At 35.5% G+C, this 19,594-nt stretch overlaps 1 protein-coding gene across 1 annotated transcript; it reads right to left on the minus strand.

Annotated features, from left to right (window-relative positions):
- Positions 1-2,584: 2,584 nt before the first annotated feature.
- On the minus strand, positions 2,585-19,355 carry VPS37A (VPS37A subunit of ESCRT-I). Its single transcript, XM_085305519.1, has 13 exons — positions 19,324-19,355; positions 19,000-19,104; positions 16,335-16,409; positions 15,316-15,430; positions 14,339-14,439; positions 13,217-13,433; positions 12,070-12,140; positions 10,779-10,906; positions 10,631-10,689; positions 10,471-10,539; positions 7,663-7,806; positions 6,896-6,976; positions 2,585-6,587 (listed from the first exon to the last, which is right to left on the minus strand). Exons 1-12 carry the CDS (start codon positions 19,353-19,355, stop codon positions 6,896-6,898), a joined length of 1,197 nt encoding a protein of 398 aa, XP_085161645.1. The 3' UTR covers positions 2,585-6,587.
- Between the last annotated feature and the right edge of the window lie 239 nt (positions 19,356-19,594).

Consider the following 19,594-nt stretch of genomic DNA (forward strand, 5'->3'; position numbering starts at 1 on the left):
TGGAAAGGCCAGATCCTCAATTTGAGAAATCAGTGTAGCTCAATTAAAATAAGCTGAGCTATGATAAATTAAAAATCTATTGAGAATCTAGCCTTCTGTTTTTTAATCTTTATGGATTTTTAATACAGGAAAGTCCTGATTTTAATTGTGCTTTTAAAAAATATTTCATATTTTGAACATAGCCTGTAAAGTTTATGGTATTAAAGGAAATTTTGAATGGGTTTTCTCAAAATAAAGAAACATGCTGTAAATTCAGCAAAGAAAACAAAACAAAAATATCCTGCTAAAAATGAGTTTAAGGCTAGGCAATCTTTAAAATGTAGAATTGCAGTATCATGATATTACTGTGTGCAGTTAGACACGTCTAGAAATGATACATAATATGAATATATGCAAATTTAAAGTAGTCTTCATGTTGCTTATGCTATTTCTTGTAACTAGCTCTATAACTAAAATATTAACATATTTTAAATGAAGTCTTTACTTAGCAGCTCTGTGTGATGCATCCTTCAGCCTTTAGAATTTTGCATTTGCTGTTATTGTTCTCATTGTAATGTATGTATTTGTGGCATTATGTTAGCCTGCTGAGAAATACTTCCAAATAAATACTTAGGACATGCAGTGTTATGTTATTCCATATTAGTGCATGAAAGGATGTTCTCCTTTCCTGATTTTTGCAACATAATTCTTCAGTTACTGAGGAAGCATTTTGTCACATAGATCAAGGGATTTTCATATCTTTACTACTTTAATATTTGAATTCATTAGTTTAAGCTGGGAAGGAATCTACAAATGATAACTAAGAAAGCTCATTCAACTCTCAGTTGACTTGCATTCATTATATGAGAGTCTATTATAGCCCGTACTTTTTCCTAGGGAAAAATAAAGAGATAACAAGATATACAGTGAACTACCTTAATTTCTTGTAGCCTGTGGGGGTCTTCCCTCTGCTGTAAATCCTTTCAACTTTGACAATAAGCTCACTGTAATTTGAAACAGGATACAAATAAGCATGACAAACTGCAGGAAAGAAGGAATTAGAAGAACACTACAGATTTCTGTGGTGTAATTTTAGCTTCATTGAATTCAAGTTGTTCTTTAGTATGAAAATGCATTCTGATGTGTATTGCAAGGCAATGGGATCAAACAGCTAAGTTTTCTCTACAAAATAAATCTGGTTGGAAGAACAGAAAATGAACATATTAGCTGCTTTTATTGGTATCTAACACAACATAGGCAAAGGCAGTAACAAATGGAAATAGATTCTGAAGAGCTGAGAAATATGGTGAAAAAAAGAGTAGGCAGCTCAAAATGAAGGATACAGTCATGATTAAGGGGAAAAACAACAGTAAAAGGAGGGAGGCAGGAAGGAAAGCTCTAAAATTAGCAGTGAGGGGAGAGCTGCATCTTTTAAAGATAGGAGGCAAGCCAAAGCAAGAGTTTGTATACCATAAACTGCTTGATAACACAGACTAATAATAATCTAAAGAACGCGGTAATTAGAAGGTAGCCTTTGCAATGAAGATAAGCATTCTGTCATCGCTGACAAGTTAAATGGAGGCTTTTATGTGGATGTTGCTTCCATCTGCACACAGAAATCCTCTAACGGATCACAAGCATCACAGTCAAGGCAATGGGCTGCTTTTGTATATAGGCTGAAATGGGCTCCTTTAGCTTGCGTGTTGGCTGGTCTCCCTTCCACTCTGTGGTGCAAATACAGATAAACATCACAGTGACTGAAAATCCTCCAGTGACAAATGGGCATTAGTAATTCACTGGGGGAAGAGAAGTCGAAAGTATCTCAGCTTATCACACTACTAAGACCAGTAGAAAGCCTGCCATAGCTCCAGTGCCAATAGAGTCCCACACCAGCACAAACCCAGAACTCAGAGGCCAGAGACACTGCCAGAGAATGGATAGATATGAAGATAGGTAAGGATAAGAGCAAAAGGATAAGATAAACATTCATAGTTATATTATTTCAATTATCAGTTAAGCATCTGCTGTCAGCAAATCAAGTTATTTAAAATCTTTAGAATACAGTTTAATGATCTGTTATTACAAAACATTCTGGAAAAGAAGCTAATGAAACCTTATTGGCCCATTAGAACCATACTGACTGAATTCAGGCAAAGACTCACTGTTAAAGTGTATTGGTTTCCAAGGCTATTTCAATAGCTTTGTTTCCAAAAAACTAAACAGTGCCATAATCTTTCTTACTTCTTACTGTGTTAAGGTATTTACTTATTATTGATATCTAAGCTTTCCTTTTATCTTATTACTATATAAAAATGTTGATCTTTACAGGTATCTGACCAAGACATAGCATTTACAAAAACAATAAACTGAGCTACAATATGGGCTTTCAAAGCATAAGCTCATTCTAGTGAAGAAGGCTCCAAGAACTGCTGTTGTCAGAAGAGTTAAATAGGGTTAAAGAAGTGTGAAAGTTTGTCCTCAACTAGTTTATTGAAGACTGTGTAATTTGCTTGTTGACTGCAAAATGCTTTCCAACACAATTCTGTATCCACCCAGCACGTCCTGCAAGGCACAAATCCACCCACAATGTAGACAATTACCAGAATTCTTAAAAATCCCAAAGTGTTTATTTGTAAGTTTAACACATTACAGTATTTACTGTTCAGTCACGTACACAATAAGGCTGTGATAACTGACTTAAGTTTGCTGCCAGAGTTTTAATTCAGCTTTACGTGAAAGTCTTCAGATCTCTCAAGAGAACATTCCTAGTCTTCAAAGGAAGTAGCAAAAACAACTTGGACAGAAACAACACTAACAAAGACTTCTAATTTCTGTATTTGGTCAAGGTCCAAAGTGACAAAGCTACAGAGTATTTACAGAGCAAACAACAATTATAGTAAGAACATTCGGTACTATTTAGAATGGATAGTCTATTGCTTGTAGTTGTGACCAGCATAGCTGCACAAACCTGACAGTCAATGCCTTTTAGAAAGATTAGCATGTCAAGCATACTGTGAAATCTAGGAAAGCTTTCTTCTAAAATCCCCAACAGAAAGTGCTATTAACTCCACAGTTGTATACCACCCTATGTATACCACCAGTATATACATATATATATGTCCTACAGTAACTTATTTGATTTCACAGCCTTATACTGCAAATCAAAAAAAAAAAAAAAAAAAAAAAAAAAGTCAGTTACAATTGCTATACAGAGATTTCAGTAGTCAGTTAACTCAGAGAGGAATAACAGGCTTAAATTCCATCATAGAAAACATTTAGCAATGAGATCAGAAGTTAAAAAATATCAAAAGTCAGCTCCATCAGCTGTTGCACTACAGAATGCAACCCTCCCCCACCTTAGTATTTCATGCTAAGACTTGTATTCATGCTAATTTATGTCACTGTTTCAACTTAGCAGAACACCTCATTATGAACATGGCCGTAATGCACCACTCTCCAGAAGTCACTCACTGTACATTCCCTACTATTCCAAGCTGCTTAAGAGCTCACTTGACACATTTTTAAGAGACTTTTAATATGCAACTAATAGCAGCTTCCATTCTCTTACATTTCATAAGAAATTGTTCCAAGCTGGAGTTATACCTACACTTCATCTTTCTGCAAGATAAGGTAAGGGAAGAGTCTAACAGTGAACGCTACCAGCGTGCTAGAAACTTACCATTATTTGTTGGGCAAAACATGATCAGTGTTCCACCAGGTCATCTGGTGACCGAATGAAGATTAGAGAAAAAAAACAAACATCATTGGCCCACCAGGTGTGAGACTAAATCAGAAAGAGATAACTCTGTAGTAGACTGGCTTGTTCCTTGAGAACCAGAAATGGGTTGGCCCTTCCTGCATGTTACAGGATACCTGTAGTTAACTCAACACACCCTCTGTGAACACAGACTTCTGTGCTGTTCCTAAAGGAAGAGTTTGTGATTGCATGAGGGGCTAAAAATAGAAATAAGTGTAGGAACAGGAACAACAATACAAGAGAATAGGTAAAAGGAGAAAAGAGAGAACCCCGAACATTCACATCCCTGAACAAAAAACACTGTACTAAGAAATGATATTGAACATTGACATTTTCTTATAGACTGTCCTCCAGTGCTATCAGAAACACTGTATGAAAAAGCCCTGAATCTGTAAGTTTGCTCTCTTAGAAAATACAGGAGTAGTCTACAAGGAAAAGCTGAAGTGTTGAGAACTAGTACTGGTCTGGGAAACAAATCCTCTGAAGGTGAGCTAGCTAGATAGTTCAATCTTAAAATGAGAGCACCACAACACATCACATAACATTCAACTGAAGGTGACAGATGAGGAAAAAATTTGTTCTTCCAGATCATTACAAAATGTATAAGGGAAACACTTCAATTGAGGAACAGCACCAAGTATTTGGTCATCTGTCCCTTTCTCTCTGCACAGGGAAAGGAAAAAAATAACTCTACACAGAATTGTGTCCAGTCTTTAAGCTCCTTACCTAGATGCTTAGAAAAAGATCCAGAACAACCTGCACGTTCAGCATAAAAGTAGATGGAATTTGCCAAAAAGGTAACACTGATGGCAAGAGTGCATCTTAAACCTAAGTCTCCTCCTGGGCTGCAGAGATTAAAATACTCAGATCATCCAAAACATATTTTACAGTGTCTCATTTTGAATTAGGACTTCAGCTAGCATGTTAGCAGAAGTGCAATGTCAACAAACAGGCAGTGTTATGCACACTCAGTGGAAACAATGTTTTTTGTAGGAGATATTCTTCATTACTTAAACAGTAGTACTTACAAGCTTCAGGCACCTAAGCATCTTTTTTGATTTGGATCATTTGCTTGGGACACCTAATAGCAGATTTTGGGCCAGCTTAACAAAAAAAACCAAAAACAAACAAACAAACAAAAAAAAAAAACCTAAATGAACAACCCACAAATTCCCATGAGTACAAGAGAATAACTTACTTGCCCTGAAAAGTGATAGCTTAAGACAGACCACAATATTGTAAAGTATGACACAGCACAGACTAAAGGCCTACTTGAAGACTTACTAGTCTGTGGATTAGACTTCCTGCTGTGCTTATGTGACTTTCATGACTGCAAGTTTACTCACTTACCTCTAACTGAAAAGAAATACATTATTCCATTTTGCTACAAGAGCACAGACTTTAGGACTGTCTAGAAAATTACCAATACAGAAAACACTGTCCTGTTCCGACCTGCTTTAGTCCGAGACTTGAATCTACATTGCCCTGTGACCCTATCTAGATACCACAGATGTTAACATCTTGGCTACAAAAGTGCTGTTATCTCCAAACTGCTTCCTGACAAAAGATATAAAGAAAAAAAATAGGATTCCGGATAGATTATTAATTTCTGCAGGTTTTATCTTATTTCTGTCCCATAACTGTACAACTACTTTTCTTCTAAAATCTGACTTTCTGCATGAGAACTTCATTCACTGATAAGATAAATAAGAAAAAGAATGTGTCTTTTTACAGAGAGAGAAAGAGAGAGAGACATAACATACATGAATGTGTTCAGGAGGTTGTATTTTTCTCCTACAAGATACTACACTTGGTTCTTGGCTACACTACCCATTCTCACCTGATTCAGTGATTAAAGGACAAGATTAAGACTCACTGTTCCAAATTTTCATTACTGGCCTTGACATAACACACTGGGTAACCCTAGACAAAACAGTGTTTATTCCTTTCCTTTTTAAAAAGAAAAAAGGAAAATAACTGCTACTTCACAAAACTTCAGAATTAAGATTTTGTAAAGTGCTTTCAGGTTCATCACATGATAAATCCATTCATATTGTATGATACACCAGAACTAGGAAGTGACTTGATTTTTTTTTCCACTCTTTCCAAGTAAAACCAAGACAAAAATGAAATTGCTAAATGCAAGTTGTATTTAATTACACTGGTAGGTACCATGCCACTCCTGAAATCAAAATTCCATTAGTGCTGAGTAATACATTAAATCTAGAGATCATTTATTTGATTGATTCAAAGAAAATGTTCCAAAACATACTTTGCTTAAGTCAAAACTACTTATCCAAAACACAATACAGGCTAAATTTAGTTTTGTATTATTACTTAAAAAAAAAATGCTGCTAAGCATTTTTGGCCTCAAGAAAAAACAGCCAGTGAATTCACTGACAATCTTAAATAATTAACTCCTGTTTCCAAAGCCCCATCACTAGCTGTCTCAAACTCTTTCACAGATCAAGCCAAACCTATGTTTAAAGTCAAGAATACAAAAGATATGAATCATGTTTTTATAAAAATGTAAAAAGCTAGTCAAAATTACAGCTTTGATATTTAATCTCTAAAGAATGGAGTATAGCAGCAGGAACTCAAGTATAATAAGAACTATCAACAATAAATACAAGAAATTAGTGCAAAGATTGCAATAGAAGGATTTCTCTAGTACAATGAGAATATAAAGAGACATTCTAATTTGTACAAAACAGTCCCAGCTCTGTATACGATCTCCTCTAGAAATACAACCACATATGATGAAATGGTTATTTGCAAATAATAGTTATTAAAAAGTGTGCTTTATGGGGTTTGTTCACTCTTCTCGTTGTAGGTCCATTTTGCAGGAATTCTGTAAAGACAAATTTCCATAATTAGACATTTTTAACTTCTTCATATATTAAGTTTTGGATTTAATTCATAACAAGTGCAGCACATGCAGTCCTAAACAGAAGTTTTGCTGCTATTGACTGTTTTCTCTCACTAAAAAATAGGAGATGGAACTAGTGATGTCCATTTGAACTTAACTTCCACATGAGGCATTATTAGAACACCACATATTGTAGTAAACAAACTTTCAATTAGCAATTAGTAAGTGTGTGACAATGTAGCAGATTTAAATAAAAAAAGTTCACCACAAATATTAAAACAGCAGTTTACCTATAGTGGAGCATGAAATTGGCTGTGCATTGCTATTGCCTGTTGAAGTTTTTCCTCTTTGGCTCTTCTACAGTGGCAGAGCTAAAATAAAAGACACAGGACCAGTGATTCTGGAAAGGAACTTTTTACTACACATACTGCAGTTTCTCATTAATGATTTAGCTACTTTGCAGTCTCTTTGAAAAGGGAAAGCCCTGTGAACCCACCTCTCTTCCAAAATTCAAGCTGAGTAATTGTCTATATTTTGATAACATCACTCCAAAGCAACTACTTGCAGCAGAAAAGATGCACTTCCTATGTCATGAAATACATTTATTAGACTTCTTGAAAGAAAAGGTGATTAATGAACTTATTTGGTGATAGCCATCAATAGAATAAATTAAACTTTCTAAAGTAATTGTTAAGGGTTAAGGTTGCTTAATACAACATATCATTCTCTAGGGACTTCCTCCCAAATTTAGAAATGCCCTTGTGGTTAACTTCCTTATATTTTTACAGAATAGAGAAGAATATGGGACACAAAAATATCTGCAACAGTACAGGTCTAAAGTCTGATGCAGAAGATCCTTGTATTCCTGTGTTAAAAGCTTATGCTCCTTAGGTATTCAGAGTCCATTTTAAAGTGACTAAAGCCACTTATGGATATATTTTTATTTTGTTTGAGCTTGCTAAACCACTATCCTGGATTACAAGATCGCTCAGGTCTGCTTAAGTCTTAAATTTCTGTGCTCTGTATCTCTGATTAGAATGACTTGTTCATTACATACTGTTCTCTTTTCCATGAAACTACTGAGAAAGTCATCTATTTCTGTTTTGCCTTCTAAGAAGTCTTCTGCAATAGTGTCAGATTCCTCTTCAGCTTCATGAGCAGCTACTTTCAGTCTGGCTTGCAGAGCACTTGGACTGCAACTCTAAGAAAATAAAAACACCTATTTAATATCAAATTGTCCATCAAAATTCACATTTCCAAGGATAAGACAGATAAATGACTACATAAACATGGGATATGTGGATAGAGCATTATTATAATATATAAGACTAAGTGACTAAACAGAGCATCATCTCCAAGAAGCAGTGTAAATAGATCAACTAGAAATGATGCAATCTGAAAAAAGTGTTGCCAGTTTAGTTCTTGAGATCAATTTAACTCACAAGTGCATAAAGCTTTTCAACTTTATTGATATTCTACACTGTTTGAAAGCATCCAGCTTATAAATGTCTGGTTCTCGAGTGCATACTTTCTGAATAGAATTATTGTTTAAGTGCCTAAAATAAACAGACTCTACTGAAATTCAAAGTCAGTTATACAAGCCCCAAAAGCTTAAAGTGATAAAAGTCCTTTCTGGTTCAGCTTTTAATAACCTCGAAATGATTCAGTCAATCCTAGTTTAGGTTTTCAAAAATGAATGCTATTAATATGGAGTTTCCCTCACTTAGTCCCTGAAATAGGTATTATGGAAAATAATATCCACACATAACTTTGCAAAAACTTAACTGTATATTTTCCCCCTCCCCTTATTAGGCAATGATTTGGCAAAGAGAAAGATATTTTGCTAGTACAAACACAATTTTGTACAAACTACTGCTTCACATTGTCTTTACTCAGCTAACCTCTGCTCAGCAGAGTGGTTTATACTGCGCTGCTTACTTTATTGCACCTGAAACAGTTAGGAAGAAACAGAAAAATTGTTCTGCTAAAAGTTCAACTACAGATTTGAGCTTGGCTGTATATTTAAAGTATCAAAAAGCAGGGAGTAATTTTATATCAAATTATGGCAAACTAGTAGATTAGGAGTCTAACCCAGAAAAGACAGAGACTGATAACTTAAATAAAATCTTGAACAACATAAAGGAGAATGAAACATTCACTGCATTCTTCACTACAAACTAGAGATCAACTGATGCGTGCAGGTGGCAGATTCAACAAACAAAGAAGTTCTTCCCACAGTATGTAGCTAAACTACTTAACTCTACCATAAGAAATCATGTTCATTTCCAATATGCATAATCAAAAGGGAGACTAGAAGATTCTCCTCCTGGAAGGGAACTTGTGGAAAAGAATTTGGGGAGAGCTATGCAAGATACTACTGCTGACTCCAGAAGTAGACAGGCTGCTACTACTCTGATCCATTATATTCATTCTTATATGCTTTTATAAATTCAAACCTTTATTTGTTTACTGTGTATAATTTCATTCTTTTTCCTTCACTGTACTAGGACAGTATATGTCAGACCATGATTCATTTTTCAGTAAGAGTCTGTACAAAGCTGTAACTGTAGCATTAAGGCATATTTATACAGATTTAATGTTTTAGATGCTTGGATCCCTCCTCTTCCTCTACCCCCACAAAAAAATATTTGGTTTGCCTACCATAGAAAGTTGTAATGTAATCAGAAAAGTCTGTTGATTTAATCAGTACTCTTGTGTAAAACAAAGAAAGTTTGTAGTCATAAAAGATGACTGAAATATGCCATAGTACAAGTGAAAAGACTTCCCTGGAGTTTTGAAGAAAAAGTACCAGGCGAGTGGTATAAAGCAAACATCTCAAACAAAGATAGAGCATACAAGGAAGAAAAGAGCGCAAAAATCCAGCTGCAGCTCCAGCTCTCAGCCTCCTAACCGTTAATCAGCAAATCAGACTTAGAAAAAAGGAAAGGTAACATAACAGTGGGATGTTTTGTCCTGTTCTTGAGAGGTTTCTTATAGAAGAAAAAAAAATTCTCAATGCCAGCTGACTAGCTCTGTTCACTTTAAAGCCAATTTACATCACACAGAGAAGACATTAGCAGGCTGTCTGTTCGGATTTGCAATAAAAAAGCATCAAATTCATTTAGGTCACTAATGAGATCATTTAGTTTGCTATCATGTAATTTACCCACTTGTGATTTCACATTTTGTTATGCTTTCAGCATTTTGAAATTCAGATACTACACATGCTGTCTTTATGGATTATCATACTCTCAAATAAAAATCTTGCAAACAATAAAACAGCTTCTACATCAAAAACTTCATGAGAAGTTGCATTTTTAAATACATAACTGGTAAATATACTAACAATTTACTCTCTCCTTACTCAAGTTACATTTGAAGTAATGACATTCCCCTGTTTGTGCTTTAGAATGTGCAAAGTTTGACACTGTATGTTACACACTGGTATAGCTAGTGGTCAGAAGGTTTAAAATTGTACAGCAATGGTTTTAACCATTTTCATCAGGCACAGTTTAACAGATACACTAATTTAACACGGCTTTTATTGTTCAAACAGTTTGCCATAAGATTAAACCTAAGAATAGATCAAAAGGCTCATTCATCACATTCTTTCAACTTTGTTTCTACTGTATCATAGAACAACAGCAGTGTAATTTAAACATCATTTTGTTTTTAAATTAGTTGGCACTTTGACACTTTTGACACTCTGATTTAGTTCATACCAGAGGTGAATGAATCTCACTATTTCATACAAGCAGAGTTCAACCAGAAGAATATTCTTCATGGATAAATGCATGAATCAAAGCTTCAGTTTTAGTAAAGTATTCTTAAAAAGATTGTATGAAATAGATATAATATAATATACCTCACTAAGTTCATGCTGTCTTTGCATCTTTTTCTCAAAGGCTGCTTTCAACTGTGTGAGTTGCTCATACTGGAAGTAAAAAGAAAGAATGTTTTATCCCCCCTGAAAATACAGAATACTGCAAGTACTTCTTCTGGAAAAGTCTTCATTGCTCACTTACTTTATCCAACACTGTCTGTCTTTTTGCCTCTAAGCTAGGCTCCAACAATAAGTTTTTTTCTGTAAAATAAAATCACTATTATTATTATTATATTTAAGTATTCAGCACCTAGAATACAACCAGAGATGCTGATGTTTTGAAAGCTTACTTGCCAGCTCTTCAATGCTTTTCACTAACTCATCTCTATCAGTAATGACTTGCTTCAGCTGTGGTAGATTCACAAACTGTTCCAGTAACACTTCCTCTTGCTCATTCATATTGGTCAGCTGCGATATACTAGATTCAAACAGAGAGAAAGAATATTTAAAGCTAACAGCAAACATTACATGTAGAGTTACTCATTTTTGCCAAAACATTAAAGTTTGAGGTATTTACCTGTAAATTTGAATTATGTGTACTACTATCTGCAGTAGTGAGCTTAAAAAGCAGGGTGTGAATGTGTCCCTCTTTCATGCCTTACTTTACATTTTTTAATGTTACCCAGCACATCTGCAATACCATTCATGACTTTTAGATACACATATATTGCCAAATTCTAAAGCCTCAACTGCCTACAGAAGAATCATGGAATTTAAGCCAGCCTTAGAAGAACCACTTCCTTGAAATGATTTATTTCTAAAACACATACACACAAAAAACCCCACCACACACAGAACACCAAAAAAACCCCACACCTTCAAACCTTTCTGATACTTATTAAAGATGTTGCTAAGACTTATAGTCCATTTAGCTAAATTCAACACAGACTCTTAAAAGGTGTCCAGAGCAACAAAAAACAATTTCTTCTTGCCAAAAGTCCTTTTCTTTCCTTCAAAGAATAGTTTCCAATTAATAAGCTATGACAACTGACAACACCACAAAGATGAGATCAGCAAGTGAATAAACAACATTCCTAAGACCCTTTCATAATTAATAATTAGATAATAATCCTTTCAGTCAGACAGATTAAGCAGCCTGTCTCAATAGATCTGAGCAAGTTACTATGAACGTAACCGATCTGATTTTTGAATTGTGACAAGGTAATACTTTTGATGTAAAGTCAGTCTCAAGTCCTTTCTCCTACACCTTCTTCCCCTTCAGAAGTTACAGCTGTTCTATTAGTAGCAATTAAGTCCCTGGTAAAATTCCTTAAGATAGAGCAGATGACTTTGATTGTAGGGTTTTTTTTTTTTTTTTTTTTTTTTTTTTTTTTTTTTTAACTAATAGATGTTTATTCTAGCTGTTGAATCCTGAAATATCGTTCCCACTGAGAAGATCCTAAACAAGAAGCATATTTGAATACAAGACTTACCAGTTAGTAAATTGTATGGTCAGAAAATAATTGTCCTATCTGGCCTTTCTACAAAGTACTTTCAATAATGTATTCAGAAATATTACAAAAATTACATGCAGACCCCTTTTAAAAAACATGAAAGTTTTATCACATTCTAAAAATTTACCTTAGTTCTGAGAGTTCTGGAAATGCATCAGGAACATCAGGCATCTTGTAAGTAAATCCATTCTGGCCAACCTAAATGGAAGTTTAGGAATGGTTAGCAAATCTCTGAACAGCAATTTCTTGATAATTCTTCATAATCCAACCCTGGAAACAAATATTTGTCACCAATAAAAATAAAGCAGTAAGTAGCTATGGTACTAGTCTCCAGATAAAAAGTCTAACTCAATCACAACAACGAAAATATGACATTTGAAATGGCACGTCACAAAAGAGTAGTCAAATGTGGAGGACAATAATTCTGTCTTGCTAAGTGTTCCATTAAAGATCTGCTGAATGACACAGACACAGGAAGAGTAATTAAGAAAAATAAGAATAGAGAAAAGGATAGAAATTTGGTATCTCACACATGGTGTTCACAGCTATAACCCTCAGGGAAAAGTCTCTAGAGAAGAAAAGTATCTCTTCTCATAGAAAGTAAAAATTCTCAATTCCACCACATGAACAAAATATGCCTTCTGAGATTAAAAAGGCTTTTGTTTCTAAAGACAACTTTAACCTTACAATGACAGAGTATCAAGTTAGATATCAAGTTTATTGGAAGAGATTAAAAAACTCCCTCTAGAGTACAGAGCTGCAGGAGCATGCGTGCATGTGTGTAGGGGGAGAGTTGGGGAAGTAGGTACACACACACACACACACAGAAGCTCCACAAAGAAAAGTTATTTGAACCAGGTGAAAATGAGAAAAATACCTACATGTAAAGACTGGAGACAACATATTGTTCTCATCTGATAAATTCTACCTAGGAAATCATGTATAGAAGGGCTTTTCATTTTCCAGAGTTGTAAAAACAGTCATTATATACTTAAGAATACAGTGTAGCCCAGAAGAAATATATACACAAATATTCAGCACAAAATCTAGTTTCAGTGAAACTCAAAAGAAGCTTGCAGCTCTGCCTTCAGTGTTGTTCTCAAAACCTTTTAATCACAACCAAAATGACAGTTTCATTTTCCTAGCACCAGCAAAACAATTAAATACACTAACTCAGACTGATCCTTTGGGTTTTGTGGCATTGCCTTGTCTGCCTTTAAGGAGACTTACAGCCAGTGTCTGACAACTTGAGCAACAGACCTCAGTGTACAAACCTGAAGTACTGCTTCAGCTGTTGGGACAGGCAGTGGCAGATCAGCAATCAAGCCATAAGAGGGAGCAGCAGGCTTATCTGTAGTGTAACTTGAAGGAACAGATTCAGCAACTGGCACAGGGGCTATAGCTCTATTTGTTTCTTGGGGAGGATATGGAGGAAGAAATGGAAACCCCTGAGGAGCATACGGAGGCATTCCAGCTGGTTTGCTGTAAAGGCTAAAAGAGATCACGATCATCAATGGTTTACACCGTATTTCTATCATCTGAATTATAATTACTAGAGCATGTACAAGAGACTACTGAACTTTTAGAAGATGATAAATATTTTTGTTCTCATTTACTTGTAGCAGAGTAAGTCCACTTTACCCATTATAGCACTCTATAGTTACAGAAGTCTGTTAAGCTACATCCTACTATAAAGCAGTCAAAGAACAATTGCTCTTTAGGTGTTAGAGAGCAAATCAGAAGTGTAATTACAAATCTGTTTCTGAAAAATTTGAGAGCATAAATTTAGATTGTTTTCATACAGAAGTACTAGAAATGCATCTGTGTTATTCAATAATTCTCATTTACAGCATAGCATTTAATGACTTTGGCAATACATATGTAAGTACTTTCAAATAACATGAATGATTTTAAATCCACAATTGTAATGTAAAATATTACAGCCTTGTCTGTACACCTGCACTGCTCACAGCTGAATGTCTCAGGCCATCCTTACATGTTTAATCCAATTATCATTTAAATTCACATCTGGGCAACAAAAACTGTTTCCTTGTCTGAGAGATTATGAACAGAATATGAAAAAAATACAACTGCTCACATCATGGTCTATAGAGACTTCTTCTGATAATGACATTTGTTCATTTTCAAGAAAATAGAAGCATGAAGTCGTATTAACATGTTGATACAATAAGTCCAACACAACTTAGTGTTGCTTCTTAAAACAATCATGTAATCAAGCATGCACATCAATTTGCAAAATACAGAGGTAAGGGTGTTATAACTTTCTCAATAAGTCCATTATATTATTTCATTTCCTCCATCCCTTAAGGCCTTGTTTAATCTTCACATTTTTTTTAATAAGTTACTGTAGTTCCAGTATGCTTATAAACACCTACTATGGAAACGATGTTGAACTAGGAGCCAGAACTGGTGGATTCTTCCAAAACTCATCCAGTAAACTTTGAATAATTTTTCCAAGATCCGAGTGCATTGTAAACTGGTAAAACAAAATATTTAGAAAAACTAAATACATAAGAAAAAGTATTTCTGGAATCCAGCAACTCTTAAACATGCTGAACACAACCATTTATTACAGCCACGTGGCAGTGCTGTAAATGATTTCAGAGACATATCAGCAAATGTAAACTTTATATACCAGCCCGAAATACTTTAGAAACTTTGTTCCTTTAAGGGCTAAAGCCACAAAGAACTGAACAGAAACCAAGACTTTTTGAATATGTCATAAATGGAGAATCAATTAAGCAAGGCATCTCTAACAAACAAAATACCCCTCAGCTAGAGAACCACACTTAAGCAGGTAGAAAAAAAACCAAAAACAAATCCCAGATCTGAGGTTGAGATAAAAAGCATCGTTAACTACATTTGGAAAAGTGTCATTCTAGAAGGCATCTCTGATGGTAAATAAAATGAAGAATATATTAAAACACTGCACATTAGGCCTTCACACTTTTCTATTAGAATTCAAGTAGAAAGAATTAGGCTGCAAAACTGTCTTAAAATATCCTCCTTTATTTGGAATATACTGTAGAGAAACAAGAACTGTGCTATCATACTATGAACAAAAATGACAGTAACTTTCTAAGTCAGCATAACTTAAAACAGTTTTAGACATATTAAATACTGAATACCGAATTCAGTATTCAGTAATAGCAGTAACAGAAAAAAATAGTAGGGTACTAAATACTATTGCATTTTTGCTTTCAAGCCAAGAGGGATTAGAAGGGATTAGGATCCAAGCAAGTCTTTTTTGCCAGAAAGACTGACAATAACCTAATATGACATGTGTTAACTAATGTTAACACATAGGTCTGCTACTAATTAGCAAAGTTACAAATTACACAATTATACATACATTACTTATTAGTGGACAGGTCACATATACACCCTGCTTGTCCATTAAATGATGTCTCACAGGTGGGAACACACTGATGACTGGTTTTTCCTGAGGAAACTGAGGTGGTAGCAAGCTGAAACAAACAAACAAAAACAAAGAAAAAAAACAAAACCATTACTACAGCTATACCCCATAATAAGGTTTGCTTTAAGACAACTTAAGACAACTTTAAGCTTACTTTTCTATGAAAACTGTTATGGAGAAATATAGCGTGAACTACACAAGAGGATTATTCAGTTACAAAATTAGAAGTCAGTAATGCCACTTCAGAGAGATTAGAATATTAGGCTTCCAAGGAACTGAAAGGAGTATTTACTGGGGAAAAAGGAATGGATAACAATGAAGTAATTCTGTCCATAGACAAAGCACATGCAGTAATGTGTCAGGGATATTTTCTAATACAATATTTCTCTAACAATTAACAACTTTCTAATAAAGACAATGCAGTATGACCTGTAAGAATATCAGACAACATATCAAAACCTTGAGACTAAAGTAGTAATAACTTGTGGATAATAACTTGAGCATTTGCCAGAGTAAAGAATAAAAGCACGCAAAAAACATGTAAATTCAGCAAAACATTATCATAAATCAATTTTACGTTCTGATTCAGAAGATCACACGTACTGAGGTAAAAATGAATACTAGGACCTAGCAGCAGGTTAGTAAGTTACTTTTTAAATTTACTTTTACTAGAGGGGAAATAAGACATCAGAAATGCTTACTTTATGCTACTTGCTTCAATTAGAAGTATGCAGGATCTCTTAGAAATTGAGCATGGAAAAAAACAGTTATGCTTCAAGTTGAGTGTCTGCATCATGAATGCAACTAGTTTCATTCAAACCACTAAAACTACTAATGTAAGACAAATTTATAGATCCTGAAATCAGTTATGAACAGGAGCCACTTATATTCTACTGCTACTTTTTGTGAGAACAACATTAATTTTCTGTGCATAGAGGTATCACTTTACTTACATGTTAATATTAATTGTCAGGTTGTTTACAGTGAATGGCAGTCGATATTCCACATCTTTCTGAATTTCTGCAATGCTGTCAAACAAAGAAGAAATTGTTAGCATTTGGTTCGTGATCAATATAACAGCCTTTGTATCTATAACCTAAAAGGCATTACCTCACACATTCTTTTCATTTAGCTTTCTTCTGAAAAACTTATTTAAAGAAAATTGAAATCAGTGGAATAAGTTAATATGCTTTAAATTAACTTCAAATATAATTCTGAATATAAGTTTTAGGAAATGAAAAACAATACCACACAATTTGTGACAGTATTTGCTTTAGTATGTAGGCAAGGACATTGCTTCAGTGTCTAAATTTCTGGTTGGTGTTCCCGCAGTCTTAACTGAGAAAGCATTTAATATATGTATTTATTCCTGTTGTTCTGCCAGAAATTGTGTGTCATGGATTTACTGTAAGATGACTTTATTGTAGACAGCTTTTTGCTGAACAAGACATGAATTCTTTTAATCAATTTTGCTGCAGCATATTTAAGAATATCATCCTTTATATACCTAAGACACCATATCACTTCTGCCAGCGAAAGTATTTAGCAAAAACAAACAAAAAGAACACTTTCAAATCAGGACCTACGTCAAGACCCCACACCTTACATTGCTAAAGTTACTGTAATTACCAATACAGTGAATACCTTTCCTGTACTGCTATTTATATAAGATACTTCATCTTCAGTTGCTGCACTGGTTGCAATTTAGACAAATACACTGCTGTCCAAAAATCACAAAGAAAATTTGACCAGACAAGTTCATTCTCGCAGAAATGTCACAGAAGCTTACAGAAGCTATAAAAAAAGACACAACAAAAAACAGATCTATACACTTAGCTCTTTCTTCATACGATGACCATGATAACTATAGGACAATCAGCATTTCAGCAATTTTAACTTTACCACATAATACACTGGTGTAAAATACATTCTGAATCACAATATGGTATCTTGACTTCTTTCTTACTGTTGACTTCCCAATCATTCCATCCCTTTCACCTATTTAAAGGGCCAAGAAAGTTATTATCACCCATCAGTATGGTTATTTCTAACTTCATTTTGATTCCTCCACTGATTTCTATTCTTCCACTATTTTAAAGTCAGGTTTCCTACTACTTTCGAATCTGTGCAAAGTTTCACTTCTCTTTTGTAAAGCCTTGTGCTACCAGCTGATCTGCTAACACTCCCAACTTCTTTTCCCCCTCATCTACTGGCTTATATTAAGACATCATATCACTGATTTCTTCTAAATTGATTTTTTTTCTGATAAAACATTTACCTTCACACGGCTTTATGGCTGTTTCACACTTCAATATCACTCTGATATGCTGCCTACAAATAAATATTTAAGGCATACATTACACTCAACCTATTTTCTTACTATTTGAATCATTTTTGCACATGCACCGAGTTCTATGCATTTACACAGATATTTTCAATAGTATTTCTCTGAAGAGCTACTTGCAAAAATTTAAAGCTCTGTAAGCCAAGGACACTCGAGATTCAACCCTCCTGAAAGCACTGAGGAAACATGTATCTTCCGAAAAAGTATTGTGACAATGAATCCAAATTGGTAACAGTCCAGTTACTCAGAAACTCTTCAAAAACAGCTGCTTTAATAAGAATTGGATTTCAACATTCCTCTACAATTTGTATGCAGCGCAAGACTGTTTTGAAAGATGGCATTCCAAAGAATGCAGAGGAGGAAGAGGAGAAGATGATGTAAATTTAGCTCAGAAGCAACAGTTCCAGGCAGCATAAATATACCCGGGCTGTTACTGGGAGAGAAAAGACATCTGCCTGCACCCAGTTACTAACATCATCCTCTCCCTCACCCTTCTAAGGGGACCAAGCACAGCTACAGCTAGTAACAGTGACAGCCGGGTGTTCCCAGAAAGCCTCTTGGCACTCAGCTTTGGAAATGTCCCTGTTCCCCCTCCCCCATACCATTAATTGCTCCAAAAAAACCCCAAATAAATTATATGGAAAAAGTGTGTTCAGTGTGGGAGTGGGAGTGTTTGCACCCCTGTGAAGTGTTATGTACATGTACAACTTAAAACTCTTCTTCAATTTGCCTACTCTTTGCTTTTTTGTCTATGCTTAAGAGCGACTATGCAGGCTAGTTTACACTGCTGAAAAGGTATAGTTGAGCAACTACCATCTCCCCACCACTCTCTTTGCCCATTCCTGGCTGCTGGGTCCAATCCCTCTCTGTATCTGTCAACCCTTGCATCTGCACAACCTAGTAGTAAACTAGCTCAGTGAGCCCATGAGGAAAAGAGAAAAGCGAAAAAGAATGAAAAACAAAAAGAAAAAACCTTTTCCTGAGGACAACGAAGTCCCCGGTATTTTTTTAAAAAAAGTAAAAATAAAAAGCAAAGGCCTAGCCAACAGAAACCTCTGGTTAGAGAAGCTTAAGCTGCTGGGTACCTGCACTAAAAAACAGTGAACGATCCTTTCAAAATATCTGTGAAAATTTGGCTCTGAATAGATTTAAGTTTAAACAATCAACAATAACAAACTACACTATCATATTTACATTTCTTATGCACTGATTTCAAATAGTAAGACAGCAATCGGTTTGCAACTGCTAAACTTGGCTCTTGGCACCTTTCTTACATGGCTGAAAATGAGTTTCCTTCCTGTGCTGGCCTCAGTGTGACATAGCAGTAAACATTCGTTTTGCTTTCTCTGATAGCTTTTGGAGGCACCTCAGCTGTTCCACTTCAACAGTCTTCCGAACGTCCCAGGAAGCAAGATAAATGCTCACGTGTTCGCTAAAAACAACACCTATGCGTATCATGGGAATTGGCCACGTAACTTGAAACACACGAATTGCAAAACTCTTTTTAAGAGATGAACACTTTAGAAGAATTAAAAGAGAAAAAGCTAGGCAGGACTGGTCAGCACGCAGCCACCTGGAGCCTCTCAGGAGAAAAGAACCAGTCCGCAGTACAAAGCATGGTGGTGGACATCGGGTGGGGGGGAGGAGACCCTCCCCGCCGAGCAGGTAACTAATGCACGGTCAGTCACTTGCAAATTAGCACTGTACGTCGGAAAAGCAGGTCGCGGAGGCAGACTGCGGCCGCCTGCGCCGTGGCTCCGGCACGCTCCCAGCTTTACCCCTCCGGCTCTCGGCTTGGGAAAAGCCCCGCTGCTCCGGCAAGCGCGCCTGGCCGCGGGCGCCTACAAGCGCCCCTTTCCAGGGGGGCCC

The sequence above is a fragment of the Rhea americana genome, unplaced genomic scaffold, assembly GCF_003343005.1.
Source record: "Rhea americana isolate MKP2758 unplaced genomic scaffold, rheAme1 scaffold_221, whole genome shotgun sequence".
Taxonomy (NCBI): Eukaryota; Metazoa; Chordata; class Aves; order Rheiformes; family Rheidae; genus Rhea; species Rhea americana.

Excerpts from the sequence above, each read along its gene's own strand:
- VPS37A (XM_085305519.1), bottom strand. The coding sequence starts at position 19,355 with ATGTCCACCACCATGCTTTGTACTGCGGACTG. Across the intron at positions 10,690-10,778 it reads AAGCATTGAAGAGCTGGCAA|AAAAAAACTTATTGTTGGAG; the intron begins GTAAGCTTTCAA and ends TTTATTTTACAG. Across the intron at positions 6,977-7,662 it reads GTTTCATGGAAAAGAGAACA|CTCTGCCACTGTAGAAGAGC; the intron begins GTATGTAATGAA and ends CTTTTATTTTAG.